We start from the raw sequence: 17960 nt of genomic DNA on the forward strand, positions 1-17960 counted from the left end.
CTTGCCCGAAGCACACAGCTAAAATAACTTTGACTGCCCAGCCAGAGCCCTGACCTAAACCCAATTGAGCATCTCTGGAGAGACCTGAAAATGGCTGTCCACCAATTCAATTGGTTGAGCTGATTTTTAACTATTTTATATTAGACAAACCTCCATATTTTTCAGTATAGTTTAATTCAAGACAAGCAGCAAATCCTCACAATCAAAATGTAGTTTTGACTTTTTTATAAATCAACTTAAAGATTTTACAATGGTTTCTGATTAATATGCTTTTGATCGATTAATTGATTAATTGTTTCAGCTCCAATTTTTTATGCAGCTAGCTGGTTAATTTAATCTATAACAGTTCTTCATATTCTACGACTTCACCATATGTTACATTTGTAAAGTTTATTAACTATAGCTGTGAAATAGTTGCAGTGGAGGAAAAAGGAATCCAATTGGAATTGAACAGGAGTAGAAGTTTAAAGTGGTGTGAAACAGAAATAAGTGCATAATCAGATTTGTAGTTTAGTATAGTTCCTGTAATTATTTTATGCAATTTTGAAAGTTTGGGGGAATTTGTAGAGCTGAAACAATTAGTTAATTAATCTGTGGCTATTTTTATTTTTGTCAGTTTTATGTCATGAACTGAGCATAATTTGGCATTTGACATTTTTTCACAATTTCTTCATATTTTGTCAACAAAATGATTAGTTGACAAGTGGAGAAAATAATCTGCAGATTGATTTTAGAATGAAAATAATCATTATTTAGAATCGCTTAAAAATGAAGAACGAAGGGGAAATAAATATGTCATTTTATGAATGTAGGTCACAGGACGGTGCATCTTCCTATTGTGAAAAAGAATGATTTGAGTCAGTGGAAAGTTATTTAGTCAAATCTGCACAGCTGCACTTGTAATCTGGTTTGTCCGATAGTAACCCAGCAGAGCTGCGACGTGTGTTTTGAGCGTGTGTGCAGTGGAGAAACTCTGTAGGGGGATGGGTTTGAGTTTCATAGCATCATCTGTTAAGTGTGTGTGTGTGTGTGTGTGTGTGTGTGTGTGTGTGTGTCCCCAGAGCCACTTCCCACACCTTATGCATTTGGCTTGCGTGGCCTTATATGGAAAGTGGATCTTGTGGTGTGAGCAGTTTTAACCAATCAGGTTGGTTTTGGGTGATGGGGGAGGAGGAGGAGGAGGGGGGGGGTGTTTCTGGAGGAAGCTGGCCGGCCTGGGTGGGGTTTTTAAGGGGGAGGGACCAACCGAGCCGGCTGCTGTTTGAAAATGAATGATATCTTGCTCAAGTTGTAGAAACGCTGCGCTGTGTGGGTTATTGTGTGTTAAACGGCGAGACGGCATTTACAGATAAGGGAAAGTGGACGATTCAAGAGGAAAACCTGAAATACAAACCGGGGGGGGAAAAATAATATTCTCCAACAATGCAATGTGAGTAGCGCAATTGAAATGTTTTATTTAATGTAGATCAGATGTAGTCCTCTTGCCCTGAACTCCAGCTTTCACCCAGACAGATCAGGTTTGGTAAGAAAGCATTGGTAATGATGCCTAAGAAAACGGCTTATATGTATTTAGTTTGTTTTATGTATGATGCTAAGGATGTTATATTCATTCATATCCCCTCCATACTCAGGTTGTATGCCGGATTCCTTGTTATAATTCTTCACCACTCCCTCTACTGTTTTAATGTAAGAGTTCATTTATATCCTGATTTGAGCATTTAACTAATTTAAGTACATAATATTGAATCTGTGAATTTCAATATATGTGAAATGTGTGTCTCTTTACAACATGTGGACATCTGCTGGCTTGTAAAAAAGGGTGTAACCCAACCAGCAGATCTGTGTAAATTGGGAGTCTGGCCGGATGTCAGCTAATATTAAAGGGATGCTTTTTCCCTTCTTTTCTTCACAAATGTCTGCATTGGCTTACAAATATTTGAAACTGGATCAAAAGATGTTAAGCTTGACGTGGTAGCTGTGTGTTAAGGATAATTATGACTACACCCAGTAGTAAACCACTGCTGGGGACTGTTCAGAGGCTGCAGCTGGTCTGAGGACGCAGATCAATAAGAGGATGTATTGATAGAAAATCCAGTTCATCTCTGTTGTGTTTTGGGCGACATCATTAGGTTCAAACAGTCAAGTGGAGATGGCTGGTATCTGGGACAAGTGGAGACTATGCATGACAATAGAGAGACTCACCAGAAGGGAGGGGTGGGGTTTTGTCTGAACTGTTTGACAGGAGATTAACCTAACTGAAGTTTGCAGGCGGGGTGGTGTTGTTTTGGGGAGACCCCTTTTTAAGCATTCATGTTTTTGTCTGAAGATGGGGTTGTGATAGTTGTCTGCTGTCCTTTTAATGTGGAGTACACACTACTACATGAATCTGTGACGAAACTCAAAAAGGTTTAAGTTTCCAACTGTTGCAACTGTTTTCCCTTTTTAAATAGACCAGCTGTTGTTGTGCCTGCTCTGCTCCATTCATAATCCTCTCCTGATTGCATGAATGCAGTTGCAATCATGATGTCAGTTTGCGCAGTGCTAAATCCGTTAGATAATTCATCCTGAGCATTAACTGTGCTAGCACATGACAAAGAAACTTAACAAAACCACACAAGAAAAGGAAAGAGAAACGTCCTCCTGTCTGAAAGCAAAATAAGAAGGGTGTGGTAGAGAACTAAATCAATTTGTTGTGTGACAAAAAAGGCCAAACATTTGCTTGTGCTTTTCTCTCTTTAATATCATTGTAAGATAAATATATTTTGGTTTTGCATTGTGGATCAAAGATTTGAAGATGTCACCTTGGTTTTTGTGATAATCTGATGATTATAGACAAAATAATAAATCCATCAGCAGGTTAATCTGTACTGAAAATACATTAAATGAGCTTGAAGATAAACCACGGTCTCTTTGGGAAGAAGGGCTGGAAGTTCAAGTAAAGGGGAAGCCCACAAACGGATGATGAGGGTGATATCGGTAAACCACAGCATAGCAGGAAGTTTATTCTCTATTTATACAAATCTGAAAGTGCTAGTTTACTTAACCAGGCCGGAGTTCAATTATCGGACATCTCATGGAGAAATAGCTCAGTAACACTTGAGATGAGAAATGGTTGATGCAAGCATCTGTCACAGCCTGACCAGAAGCAGGGGGTCATCACACCAGAGATAATTCAAAGACATGCATCTCTGGCATTTATTCATGATGTAAACATCATGAAGTCATGTGATGAAACCTCATTAGACCAAAATGGACACAGTGTTGAGAGGAAATTAAAAAGGGGGAAAGCATGAAATAGCCTAAGAGCTTTTCAAGTCTGGTGTTTTAAGCTAAAATAAATTGATGGGTGGCTTTTAGGATTCCTGGCAAAACCACACCCCAGTTCACTCCATATCTGCCTGCCTCCACTCTCAGCTCAACTCCCTTTTAATGCTGTTGGAAACCCACATCCACTTACAGCTGTGTCTTGAGGAATCTGCAGCTGTATTGGAAGTAAAAAGCCAACTAAAATGGCAGCAGTGAGATCACGCTGTGACATCTGTCACCTTGGCTGAAAGACCCTCCAAGCTTCCGTAGGACTCATTGACATGTCTCCCTTGGGTCAGCTGGCTGCTCGTCACATGACTTAAGTAGGATTGCTTTTCTTTTACAACAGTGGTGGCAGTTTCGGGTATGCTGGTCATTTTGTTCCTGCCATTTTAGAAACAGTTCACACATGGAAAAGGCCATTTTACCTGTTTACCTGGTAAGTTGTGGTTGGTTGCGTGATAGAAAGGGTTTTTGTTCCTGCTCTCTGACCTCTCTGGAGCCCATTTGTCCCTGACAGGCGAGTCATGATAGGCTGCTGCCACAATAGGCAGATGAAACCACTGGTATGTGTTTTCAGCCCCCTTAAATGAACAGGGCAGCAGCAGCAGCAACAGCTCAGACCTGTAAATTACCAAAGAGAGGTGCTTGAATGAGAGCGAGCATCATGGAGCGGTGTGTTTGACGGTTGCCCGGTGGTGATGGTTTAATGTTCAGGAGGCTTTAACGTGTCGCCCATAATGAGGTAATGTGAGAAGAAGAATTCTCCATCCAGCTCTTTTAATATGGAACTGATCACCTTTTAGATGCTCTAGAAATGGGTGGAGAAATGGAAATGTTGGTGTTTTGTTGACCAAGACGTCAATGAAAGGCAATCCATTATTTGCAGCAGGACAACGTTCTCTGTGGCAAGACTTCCTATTTTACTAGCTTTGCTCCATATGTTCCACACACTGTTGCCATGCAACCAAATTTTGTCAACAGATAAGGTCGTAGTATAGACAAAGACTATGTTTGTTTAGCAGCTCATGAAGTCAGCTAGAAAGGTTAACAACATGTCAGCGTGATATGCATATGTGCAAATTAAAAATACGAATGGATGTGTGTGTATATGTATGTGTATATATCTATATCTCTATCTCTATCTATCACTACAACTGCTAGAAAAAGTAATGTGAAATGGTGCCAACAACACTCAGGTGTGAGTACTAGAAGCTGCCGGCTGTCACACGTTTGCGTTACTGTCTGGCAATTAGACCAAGGGAGCAATCCTTTTTTTATTTTTAGACTTTAAAAGATATCTTATCAAAAGAGAATGTGTCTAGATTTCTTATCAAATAAAAAGCACCCTACCCAGAAATATTGGAAATCCTTGCTCAAGCCCCACTATCAGATATGTCAATAACTTCACATATTGTTACTATATTTACAGCAGAAAACTTCATATCTCAGTTACATATTAGTCAATAGGATGCAAACAAATATTTTAGTTCCTAGTCGTATGATCTTCAGAATATAGTGAATAAATATAAACATGAAGAATCTGTTTTCTCAGATGTTTTGAATACATGCTACAAAGAGGACTTGGGATTACAAATTAACAATACAATTTAAAAAAAACTACAAACATTGGTAATCATGAGTGTATTAAAATAAGGCTAAAAGTCAATTGACAGAAAATTCTTCTTCTGATTACTTCTAAGCAAAATTCAAACCATTCTCTGGTTGCAGCCTTAACTTTATTTGTTGTTGATGCTGGTAAGTGATGTGCTTGTAAAGTATACAGAAGCTAACAAACCCTGTGACTCCTCTGTCCTCTCAGTGACCGTGTGTGAGCCCACCACCATGTCTGAAGCCGTGGTGATGGAGCCTCCCAGAGCAGGCGGCTTCCTGGAGTCATCCTGCGGTGCAGAAGACAGAGCGGTCTCCCTCGATGGCGTCATTGTGGATACAGCAAAGTACGTCCACACAAACATCTCCAGGACACCTTGGCACCAATGTGTCCCCGAGCGCTTCGGTTCCCAACACAGCAGTTGCAAATTTCCCCGCTGCGGGACTAATAAAGGATAAAGGATTATCTAGAGGATGAATCTGAGGGATCACACCGTGTAAAATAAGTTAGAAAAGAATTAGAGTTAATATTTTAACAGCAAAATATGCCACCCAGGTTGGAGCTCAAGCGCTCAGTTGTAATTCACATAATGTTAGTAATTGTGCATTGTCATTGTGTATATGATTACATTCCTGTCAGTGGAATCATAGTGGTTTTAATCACTTTTGGAGCTTTAATTGAATGCAATAATACTATAATCTTGACTTTGAGACTATTAATGTGAATGTTACCAAGATATACAGTTGACAAGAAGGTTTAATATGTACTTTCAGAATAATGATGAGTTTGTGTGTCTGGGGAGCTACAGTTTCCCCCAAATGACTCCGAGCAGGTTCAGGCTTCTGCCTCTGGTTTTCCCCGAGGATGCGACAGTCCACTTTTATATTTTAAGTGACATGTATTTTCCTTCTTCAGTGAGTCCTCAGAGGAAGAGTCTGCAGGGGAAAGAGATGAGAATGGTGCACATGAAGTAGTTGCCAGCAGCACCAAGGCTACGGAGGTCCCTGCTGAACAGACCTCAAACACACAAACAGGTGAGGTGTTTACTGTCTTTGTCCCTTCCTGAATTCTAACAGTCGTAACGGGGGTGCAGCCAGATTACAATTTTGATAAGCAATGCTCAGACAGACTGGGATACATTTTAAAGTGAATCCAGTCACTGTGTTGATTCTAGTCGCTGAAGTCAGCATTAGTGAACGCGTTTTTTCTCTGAACTTTTTCCCTGAGGAAGTGGGCCAAACCAAAGTGAGCCAACTCCACATTCTTTAGAAGAACAACTTGACTTCCCTTTTCCTGCCTGCTTTTTCCAGTCCGCTCTATGACATTTCTTCCTGTCTTTAGTCACAGAGGGAAAGTACTGGCATGATATTTGTTAAGTTTCTCTTGAACCAACGAGAACATTCATAATAACTCTTCGGTTTCATTAGATTATATACATTTTTCAGTTTCCCTACTGACTAAAATGTCTTTGAGTTGAACTTTGGCCGTACAGTCCATAAAAATTTACCATCCTGTTCTCTCTTCAGCTCTGATAACCAGCTGTTTTAGTTATGTCATAAATCTACCATCATTTAGCTAATCTGTGTGCAATATGACACCGTGGCATATTGAAAACATCCATCTAGCAATGGCACACGTTTGTTTCTTAGTTTAAAAAACACAAGCTGCTTTTCTAATCAAAGAAAATCTAGTTTATTGCATTTCTTTTTTGTAGCACGAGCTATTGGTTCTATCAATAATGTTAATTTTGTATTTACTAAGTCAATTGCTGAGATCTCCGGACACTGCAACATTGCTACAAATAGGTTACACAGGGGGAGAAACATGTCGGTAAGAGGACCAGACAGGTTGAAAACAAGCCCACAGTTTGATTATCTAAGGTTAGACCACTGGAAATGTTGCTAATGTTCCCTCACTGCACAGGAAACTGTGTGCGCACACAACTATGGCCAGTCTGGTGGCTCAAACTTGAACCAGGAAGTTGTTCTGCAAACGCATAGGTTTTTTTTACTGGTTGCTTTTATTTTCTCTTTCAAATAAGTTTGGTTGACATTGGTTTTCGTTAACAACCTGTATGAGGATCTCCACAAGACTTTGCTGAATACAGTGTTAACATAAAAATGAAATCCCATGTTGTGTTTTTTCTGGGGTTTTTTATTGAATAAAATAACCTTTTGTGTTTCATGTGAGAACATTTGTTTCTCTAAGACAGCTATAAAGCCTCTAGGGTTGATGTAATGGTGACATTTACTTTCTAGGAAAAATACATCTAGCTAATCAGAAGTATAAAGGCTAGTTTGTAATTTTAATAAAATACTAGAGGTTATGTGGCATCTCCTCTAGTACAATTAATGCAGTATGTCTTTTGGAACTTGCATGGAGATTCTGCCTGTTTTTTATTTGAGAAAAACTGAAATCCCTCGACAACCTATTTCCTTATATTTCTGAATATCTTTTTCTTCCAGTGAACACCCAGCGTCCAAACACCCTGCCGGTGCAAGCAGCAGGAGGGCTCGACCTGTGGACGTCACAGGGTGATGCAGAGGTGAGACTGAGGATGGGGGACTCTGGTCTGGCTGCTGAGACCCCTCTGACCACCAACCAGATGTTCACCTCAGCTGTGGAGCGCTATGCCGACTATACAGCTCTGAGCTGGAAGGAGGGCGAACAGCAGAAGAGCCTGAACTACAGAGAATATTACCAGACCTGTCGCACCGCTGCCAAGAGTTTCCTTAAGGTAAATGGCAGTACTCCAGTTTTTTCAATATGGGGATTTTCTTTCTTTTGTTTGACATAATCATTGATTGAATATCTTTGGTTTTTGGATGGCTGGGATATGTCTCTGGGAAATCATAATGTATAGAAAAAAATGACTAATCCCACAGAGACTGGTGGTTAATATGAAGATAATATAATATATTGGTTTAGTGCAAAACCAAACCCAGAACAGTTCAACATTTTCAGGTTAAATGCTTAATTGGTGTTGCTCAATTAGAGAAATTCCTCACAGTAATCTCATTTTCAAAATATTGAAATAGTAGAGAAGGGTGTGTAAAGTGTGTGTGCTCCATTTAGTTTCTATTCACCCCGAGCAAAAATTCCCCTTCAGTATCGAGATGGCTAAGATTTCCTTTTTATTTTAAACAATCAACTTCTGTGAAAATTGTTTTAAAGCAAGTCTAAGCAAGTCTAAACTGAGTGAGGCAGCTCCGGACAGGCCTCAGCTGTTTGTTCTGCACAGAGCACTTCATTGTTTGTGAAACTCAACACTTTATCATCATGGAGACTCAGCAGTACATCACATACACACATAAAGACATACTTATATGTGGCTCTGTGCACTTAAACATTCAAACTTACCTGAACTGGAACCTCCACACATGCACACTCTTGGACATGCAACATGATTTTCAATCTGCACGAGCACATGCTGTATCTCAACTACTGTTGTGAAAGACTAAAGTTATTTTAAAAAGCTCATTGCAGTGTGGGTATCGGTTGCTTTTAACAGGCTCCTATAAATTACAAATGTACTCTGAAAATGGATATGAAGTATATCCCAATATTATTTCTGGGATTACTAAATGTTATTTATACCTAAAAAGCATTTATTTTTTTATTTCTACAGCTTGGTTTGGAGCGCTACCACGGTGTCGGCATCCTGGGCTTCAACTCGGCTGAGTGGTTCATCTCTGACATTGCTGCCATTTTGGCTGGGTGAGTTTCATCACTGAATTTGTCAGGAATGAGCTTTTTCATTGCCAGCTCTGTGTCATCCAGTTCAGCACATAGCGTCTTGGCTGATAGACATCTTGATTAATAGGTGACAGCACAATGCCCAACAGGGAGCTTATGAACTGTAGTGTTGAAAGCAACTAAGTACATTTACCATTATAGTACTGGCATTGAGTATTTTTCATTTATGCTACTTTATTCTTCTACATTTATAGGATAATAATGTCCTTTTTTTTCTCTCTCCCAGTGATCATATCAGGCCCCCTCAGATTTATCTTATGACCCTTCAGAGGGGCCTGACCCCTCTGTTGAGAACCACTGAACTAAACTACCCAAACCTATGAAAAGTAGTTTAAACTTGCTTCACCTCTTCCAGTTATAACAGTAAAATGTTGTTTACACATCAATCATTTCCTTATTACAATCCTTTGAGTCACAGTTGCCAAGTTCATTTATTTTTTGTATACTTTAAGTACATTTGTTAATACTTATTTGCTTAAGTACAATTTTTTTTATAAAATAATTTTACATGTTATGGAGTATCTATAAATGGTTGTATTGCTCATTTTACATAAGTAAAGGATTTGAATACTTCTTCCACTGATCTGTAGGCTGATCATAATTAGTTAACAGTGATCACAAGCCTCTTCTGCGGTGCTTGCATGCATATTGAGGGCTGGAGGCTCCAACAGAAAACAGAAACCTTGTGGGTCCTTCAGCGAGCTAAAAGGGACCGAGAAATCTCAGTTACCAAAACCTGACCACACATCTGTGACAGGACATTGGGTTTTTCACGGCGTCTTCCCAATTTGATCTGTGATCATGATGACAATTTCCTGGAAGCCTGATAGCAAGAGTGCATTGAGGGAAATACGTTTATTTATTCAAAGATCAGTACATGTAGTTTCTCTGAAACTGCAATACACATACTGTTTGTGTATTCCCACGCCTAGAGTCTGCTCACTGCTGAGTGATGCATGACAACTTGTTATGCTTGATTTGTATGGAAACTCTGGTTAACTTGTCAAACAGGTCCTGATGAGCCAAATCACAGGTTAAGTTTTATTAACTCAGTTGAAGACTTCAGGTCATTTAGCTGGAAAATCAAAAACAACAATGCTGCTAGGTCAGGTCTATCATCACAAGGAATGGGAGCGAGTTTCACCTGACCCTGTGAAAATGTAAAAGTGAACTGCTGGAAGTCTGACTGTTGTTTTGTCTGCTGCAGTGGGTTTGCTGTTGGCATCTACACCACCAACTCTTCTGAGGCATGCCAGTACGTAGCAGAGAACAGCAAGGCCAATATCATTGTGGTGGAGAATCAAAAACAGCTGCAGAAGATCCTTCAGGTGAGATCAGAATGAGTTGCATATAAACATCAATGAATGAAATGTATGAATGCGGGTTTTATTGTGCTCAAAGATGTAATTAGGTCAGCAAAAAGTTCCATGCAAGAATATTTGTATATTTCTTCATTTTGTTGCCACCATTTATTGACATTGTTATTAATAATTCAGAGACAAAGAAGTGTTACTTGGTGGCATCTGTTAGACGTGAATAGTGATCTATTAAGAAACCATAAATCTTCGATACAAGTGGACATACCACATGTCATGTATGAATGCATCGGCCTTCTATGACCTAACGAGACAGAAACATGTTTTTCCAAACATGCAGAGGTTACTTTAGTTTTTTCTTTTGCATTCCTAGGTGTACAGCTACAGCACACTAAACAATCATGGGTTTTTTTTGTCGCATATTATCTCGTGACTTTGTCCATGGGAACACACAACATACTAAAAACATATTTGGAATTAGTGTGCAGTGTGGATTTAGGATACACCGAGAGATTTTTTCAGTCTGCTTCATGTACTGATGGGATTATATTTTGTTTGTTTACAGGTTGAAGACAAGCTGCCGCACTTGAAAGCCATCATCCAGTACAAAGATGCACTTAAAGAGAAAAGACCAAATCTGTACTCTGTAAGTACACAATCTGTTCATGGCAAACATGGAAAGATTTAGTTTAGTTAAATTAGCATCATCTAAGTGATTTTGTTTGTGCACTGCAGTGGGCGGAGTTCATGGAGCTCGGACGAGATGAGCCCGACGCACCCCTCGACGCCATCATCTCCAGCCAGAAACCCAACCAGTGCTGCACGCTCATCTACACCTCAGGGACCACAGGCCAGCCCAAAGGAGTCATGCTCAGCCATGATAATGTAAGTTACACAAGCAAAGTGTGTTTGAAGTATTTTTAAAGTTAATTTTATAACTTAATTTACTTTGAATATTCAGGTTATTAATAAATCAAATTAAACAGTATGTTTTATTATAGATCTAGTACCCCTGCAGTTTAAAAAGTAGTTGAAATTAGCTCCACCTTTACCAGCTGCAACATTAGTGTTGCTTACACATCAATGCCTGTCAAAATATAATCCAGTGATAATTATTCCAAAATTGGCCACTCTGCATAAAGATTACTTGTACTCTAAAAGTTTTTTTTAAGTGTATTTTGATGCACATGTACTTTTACTTAAGATTTTGAATGCAGGACCTTTACTTGTAACATATTATTTTTACACTGTGGTATTGCTTATTTAAAAGTTCTGACTACTTCTTCCACCCCTTGCTGTAGTCCTGTTAAACCATAGACTCATTAACATGGCACCTGGCTTTTTAAAAAAACTTGTTTTCATACACGTATTTTATTCTTGTCAAGGTTCACTGAAAGGAGTTATAAACACTGGTCATTAACGTTCAACATCTTTTTTTGTGTAATTATCTTTATCTTGTAAACAGCATGTCTCTTTATGACCTCCCATACATAAAACAATAAAGATACCTCATTAAACGTATTGCTCTCTCCTTCCCCTCAGATAACATGGACCGCGCTCTCCACCTGCCACCATGTGGGTCTGACAGATGCCACCAACTCTCAGGAGGTGGTGGTCAGCTACCTGCCGCTCAGCCACATCGCCGCTCAGATGATCGACATCTGGGTCACCATGAAGGTCGGAGGGGTGACCTACTTTGCCCAGCCAGATGCACTGAAGGTGAGATACAACAGTGGTGTTTAGTACACAAACACATGAACCACACAAAACATATGGCCAATTATTAACGGCAGAGATTTAAGATAAAAAATTCAAATATTCAACAACATTTTCATGGAAAGAAAAAAGGCAATTTGAAATCATCAGCAGCTGACAATAACATTCAAGCGGTTTGTCTTGATTTAAATACTATTTTCAATATTAATATTAATTTGTATGGCTCCTTTCATGCAGATAGATTAAAACTGTTTAGTACAGAACTCAAGCGCAAACAGCAAATTATATGTTTACCAAACCAAACAGTAATCTTGAAATTAAAAAAATGTATAATAAAAAACCAGTTCTGATGAATTATGATTATCTCAAATAGAAAGCCAGAGTAAAAAGATTCTAAATGTAATTTCAGTTTGCCACTCTAAGATCAGTAGGGAGGGTTTTTCATAGTTTAGGGGCATACAAAACAGAAAAGATCAATTTAGTGGATGTTCATTATCTCTGATCTTTGAACACTAATCATGTGCATCTCTCCATAACGTGTCCTTTCATGGCAACATTGTATCTGTCTGGTTTGCTGAGCTGCTGCCTCTCAGGGCTCCTCATGCCTTAGGGCTTCTCTCATTTCACCCTCACCACCACCCCTACACATTCATCAGCATATCCTGAGGGTGGACATATGAATGTGATACAGTTCAAGCTCCTTTTTATTTTTCATGGATTAGTTTCCAAGAACATTTTGGTGGCCTTTTTAAACCTTTCTGCTCATTTCCTCTCCACAAGAGTTCTAAACTGCATGCACCATTTGTGTTTAAAACTCTGTTTTCTTCTTTAAATCAGGGCTCTCTGGTAAACACTTTGAAGGAGGTGCGTCCCACGGCCTTCATGGGCGTCCCACGTGTCTGGGAAAAGATGCAGGAGAAGATGAAGTCGGTCGGAGCCAAGTCTTCAACTGTTCGCAGGAAACTGGCTGCCTGGGCCAAAGATGTTGGTCTGCAGACTAATCTGACCAAAATGAATCAGTACGTATGTGTAATGAAATTACAGCTTTATTTAGACATGCTCAAAATAGCTATTGTTCCTGTTTCCATCCTTGTGTTCTCTCTTTTTTACCAAACTGCTTTTTTTTTTTTTAATGTTATGATGACATTGTGTCTCATTTATTATTTGTTGGACAGATGTTGCCTTAAGTCATTACATAATAAGACCAAAGAGTCTACGTCAATTATCGCAGCTCTGTTAGGTTGTGCTTTGAGCTTAAAGTTAGAGGGAAAATGAAAAGTTAAAAGTTATTACAATTCATCCTGAGGGCAACATGTCTGCACAACATATTTGGCATCCATCTAAAATTTGTTATATTTCACTTAAAATCACAAATGTTCACCTCCTCTTGGTGCTAGAGGAAAAAGTCAGAGGAACACCATCATCATCTGGGTATCATGAATGTCTGTACACCATTTCATGACAATCCATCCAATAGTTGTTGAGATATTTCAGTGTGAAACAACATCCCTATATCCTAAGCTGCATGTTGTTGCTCAAAACTCTCACACTTGCTGTTTTGTGTCTGTCCTCAGAAGCGGAGCAGCTGGCCGAACGCCATTGAGCTACCAAATAGCCAAAAAGTTTGTGTTCAAAAAGGTGCGTAAGGCTCTGGGCCTGGACCGCTGCAGCAAGTGCTACACAGGAGCCGCTCCCATAACCAAAGACACGCTGGAGTTCTTCCTCAGCCTAGATATCCCTCTGTACGAGCTGTACGGCATGAGTGAGAGCACCGGACCTCACACAATCTCTGTCGCTGAAGCCTTCAAGCTCACCAGGTATACTATTCTTTTGACTTTCAATTTGATTTGACACAGAATGACCTGTACATTGACAAATAAGTGCTAACTCAAAGCACGTGGTGAATTCAGAAAATGTTGTTTTGTCCTGCAGTTGTGGTAAAGAGATCCCAGGGTGCAAGACGAAACTGCACAACCCAGACGAGGAGGGAAACGGTGAGATCTGCTTCTGGGGCCGTCACGTCTTCATGGGTTACCTCAACATGCCAGACAAGACGGAGGAGTCTGTCGATGCGGAGGGTTGGCTGCACTCAGGTGACCTGGGCAAACATGACCAAAACGGATTCCTCTACATCACCGGAAGAATTAAAGGTAATTATTCTATATTCCTTGTAGAAGAGAAAGATAAATACTTTGATTCTCCTTTACTGTCTCCAAATAAATATGGACTCAGTGTCCTGTTACAGGAATATAGATCTCTGTAAGCCTAGGAACATTTTTCTTTATCTGTAATCAACAAAGTATGTGACTTAATTGTGCGTGTGTGTGTCTTGGATTATTAGAGCTGATCATAACGGCAGGAGGAGAAAACATCCCTCCTGTTCCTATCGAGGATGCTGTGAAGGAGGCCGTGCCGCTGATTAGTAACGCCATGCTGATCGGAGACAAGAGGAAGTTTCTATCTATGCTGCTCACCATTAAGGTAAGTCTTAGAATCCGGGGCTGCAGTCGAAAAGTAATTTACTTTAGTAAATACCAGTTTGTGTGAGAAATGGCGTAAGCATTTTCTTTTGTGCATGTGTATCGTTTATATATCCGGCCCCTTGTGTAACCTTCCAGCAAGCTCTGTTCTGTTTGTGCACTTTAATCAAAGTTGAAGAGGAGGACAGCAGCCACCGTAATGAGAACAGAAACTGTATACATAAAGATAACACAGGATGTAACAGGCTGTTGAACAGAGAGAAGGGGATCAGATGGAGACTGAAGATATAACTTGTTAGGAACTCTTTATCTGAGCCTTGTAAACATCCTATCATTATACCTTTATCTACTATCAGAAAGAAACAATATAGATATCGTGTCTTAACTGATGAAAAGGAGCAGCATAAGAAAGTGAAGCGTTGGCTTTTTAGATGTTTCTTTTCAGATGCTGCCATCTAGAGGGCTTTAAGGAAATCATACCTCAATTCCAAAATGTATATGTATTAATGGTTTGAGTTGCATGGACAAGAATATATACACATATATTTGAAAAAATGTGAATATAATTATGTTTTTTTTCCTCTCCAGTGCCAGGTAAACCTAGAGTCAGGAGACCCAGAGGACGAGCTGACACCGGAAGCTATTGAGCTCTGCAGGAAGCTGGGCAGCAACACAACGCGAGTCTCTGAGATCGCAGGCGGCCGAGACCGAGTGATCCATGCGGCCGTTCAGAAGGGAATCAACAAAGTCAACGAGGAGGCAGCCTCCAACGCTCAGCGCATTCAGAAGTGGATCATTCTGGATCATGACTTCTCCCTTACAGGAGGAGAGCTGGGTGAGTGAGATGGGAACACAGGGTGTGCTAACTAGGGGATCTTTATTTTGCAGAAAGAGGACAGTTCACTCTGTAATTCTGTTAAACCAGCAGTGTGTGGTATTCATAATGGAGAGTCTAATGCTTCAAATAAACTTCCTGAACCCATTCTGATGAAAGGGCTTTTTCTAACTCAGTGGTTTCCAACCTTGTTTAGATTAATACAAAGTCTCACATGGTTCATGGCTCTATGGGTTGATAGGAGTACATTTTCTCCTCTGAAACTGTTTCCTTGACTTATTTATAGATCACTGGAGTGGTTGAACTTGATTATCAAAATAGTTGCCGATTCATTTTCAAACCTTCTCTCACTCAAGTGTGAAGACTTGTTACTATTCTTCATGTCAAAGACTTTGTCATATTAAATAGAATACCTGTGTTTTAGGACAAATACTCTTTTTGATATATTGATATAATATGTTGTAATAATGACATAATAATATGGGCCATTTTCACTGTTTTCTGCATAACAGTAGTAGTAGTAGTAGTAGTAGTAGTAGTAGTAGTAGTAGTAGTACATCTTAATACTGTATCAATAAAACGACCACATTATTAAGAGTCAAATTAATTCGACTAAATTAGAATAGCAGATTCTATGAGTGACTTACATTACTTACAAACTGACAATATGTCATATAGTAATAATCTGAAGGTTCAAGTTAAACCTCAGAAACAACGACCTCTAGTGGAGTGTAGATGACATCCACTGAACAAAGCAACTAGGTTTTAGACTAAATCATGTGAGCAGTTGAAACTAATCATGTCGCTTCTTAAAACAAGTGTTTAACAATCTGAATTCCTTACTTGTTCCGCAGGCCCTACCATGAAGCTGAAGAGGCCGGTGGTGGTGAAGATGTACAAGGAGCAGATTGAGAACTTTTATAAGGAGCTGGCGACTCCAACGACCCCCGACAACCCGCTGCCTCCTAAATAAAGCTGCTCATCGACCTGCAGGGAGATCCAGACTGTCTTGAGTTAACATGCAGACACACCAAAATTCATTAATCCAACCATTTTTCCCTTGTGCAGAAAATAAGAAGCCATTGTTAAATAGCTTTATGATTTTGTCAATAAGCTGAGGTGGACTATTTGGATTACTAGGCTGAACAGTAATATCCGATAAATGAAGTAGCAGCAGCTGTATGTAAGAAAAGTTGTTTATTTACTGCATTACTTGAGATAAGAGACAGGATCCAAAATAAGTTTATAGGATGTTTTTAAATCATTTTACTTATTAAACATGTTTTTCTTAATTTATTTTTGGTTTGCCAAAGTTTACATGGGCTAAATGAGCTTCAAAGAAGAACATTTCTAGCAAACACTCCATTTGTCATTCAGCAATCATATGCATGTTTACTGGCATTTGTCATGTATTTGGTGTCTTTTTTTTCCCGTCTTTGTCAGCTGGGTTTCCAAGAAAATAATAATTTATTTTGTACACGTTTTCTGCAGAGTTAGGTGCAGTTACAAAGGCATTGAAAACAATCTCATAACTAAGCATCCAAATCTTGTTTTTCATACTGTAAAACATGTCATTGAAGCCATATCTATGCCTTTTGTAATTGTAAAGTCAGACTCTGTTGTTCTGTATGCTGACGACTCATTGCAGACTATTACACAACTGCCTGTTCCTGTTGAAATGTTTCCAACAGTCCTTCTTGTGTGTAGATCTGCCATAATTTTCGGGAATATTGTAAATATGTTTTGCGTATATCATCATCTTTCAATTGTTTTGTTTTTTTATTGTTATTTTACAGTGGATTATTCAGCATCCCAGAATCCCATTGCTACATTTTTGTTCTGCACTCAAAGGAAAAAAAAAAAAAAAAAAAAAAAGAAATAATTTAGATTATATGTAGCTTTATGGCAAGTATATTAACAGGTCTGTTGCCATCCCTTATACAGATACACGTACAAATGCTTGAGGTTTTGATCCGGAGACTAAACGTCTTTAGCCTCCTTGAAGACATTTCGCACATCTTCAAGAAAAAGTTTTAAAAAGGAAGTAAAAGAGTTTGTTGGACTCCAAAGAGTTGATCTTGTATAGGAAGTAATTATGTATATAATAAGCATATCGCAGGTATGTCCAGTAATTCACAGTGAAGGTGGGTTTGGCGGTTATGGTTTGCTAAAAATAACTGAAGTTCAGGGTAATTTTAACATGCGTCAATGAAGATAAATAAGGAAATGACGGTGATTCAGTGCTTCTTGAATTACCTGACCTGAAAGAGCTGTTGTTGACAATATCACGGTTGAAATATGGAAATTAGATGAAGGAGAAAAAGGAAGCAGGCCTGTTTGTCTGCAGACATGTGAATGTTTGGGTGTTTGCTCAGTTACGGAATAAAAGTTGAATAAGCTGATGTGCTGAACTCTGCTGTGTCTTTTTTTTCAGTGTGTGAGGCCTATTTAATGTAGGCTAGATCAAGCTGATAGTTTACTTAAGTTAAAGTAGCAATACCACAATAAATACTGTTACACATTAAAAGTCATGCATTCAAAATTTAGTAAAATTATGAGTATTAGCTGCAAAATATACTTAAAATAGCAAAAGGAAAAACCCATATTGCAGAATGAGTCCCATTTCAGAATATTGTATATTATTGAATTATAATTATTGATTTGTTAATGTGCACAACACTTGAAAGTTGTGGCTGATTTTAATTCATGTAGCTGATTAATTTCTTCCCAGGGAGCAATCAAGTTTTGTATTAATCTATAATAATAAAACTATTTATTTGTTGATTATATATTGCTTTATTTTTCTGAATCGTAAAATTATCAATAGATGTAATGATGGAAAAAAGTACAATAATTCCTATTAAAATGCATTGGAGTAAAAGTATTTAGTTAAATTAAATGGAAATACTCAAGTAAAGTACATGTACCTTAAAATTGTA

General features: G+C 38.8%; 1 protein-coding gene across 1 annotated transcript; it reads left to right on the plus strand.

The window, feature by feature from the left end:
• The first annotated feature begins 1269 nt into the window (after positions 1–1269).
• Positions 1270–17417, plus strand: acsbg2 (acyl-CoA synthetase bubblegum family member 2). Its single transcript, XM_054602463.1, has 15 exons — positions 1270–1429; positions 5129–5264; positions 5834–5952; positions 7384–7655; positions 8547–8635; positions 9882–10002; positions 10556–10636; positions 10726–10875; positions 11533–11709; positions 12544–12725; positions 13281–13523; positions 13639–13856; positions 14048–14187; positions 14775–15021; positions 15876–17417. Exons 1-15 carry the CDS (start codon positions 1423–1425, stop codon positions 15992–15994), a joined length of 2301 nt encoding a protein of 766 aa, XP_054458438.1. The 5' UTR covers positions 1270–1422; the 3' UTR covers positions 15995–17417.
• The last annotated feature ends 543 nt before the right edge of the window (positions 17418–17960 follow it).

This window comes from Anoplopoma fimbria, chromosome 8 (genome assembly GCF_027596085.1).
Source record: "Anoplopoma fimbria isolate UVic2021 breed Golden Eagle Sablefish chromosome 8, Afim_UVic_2022, whole genome shotgun sequence".
Lineage (NCBI taxonomy): Eukaryota > Metazoa > Chordata > Actinopteri > Perciformes > Anoplopomatidae > Anoplopoma > Anoplopoma fimbria.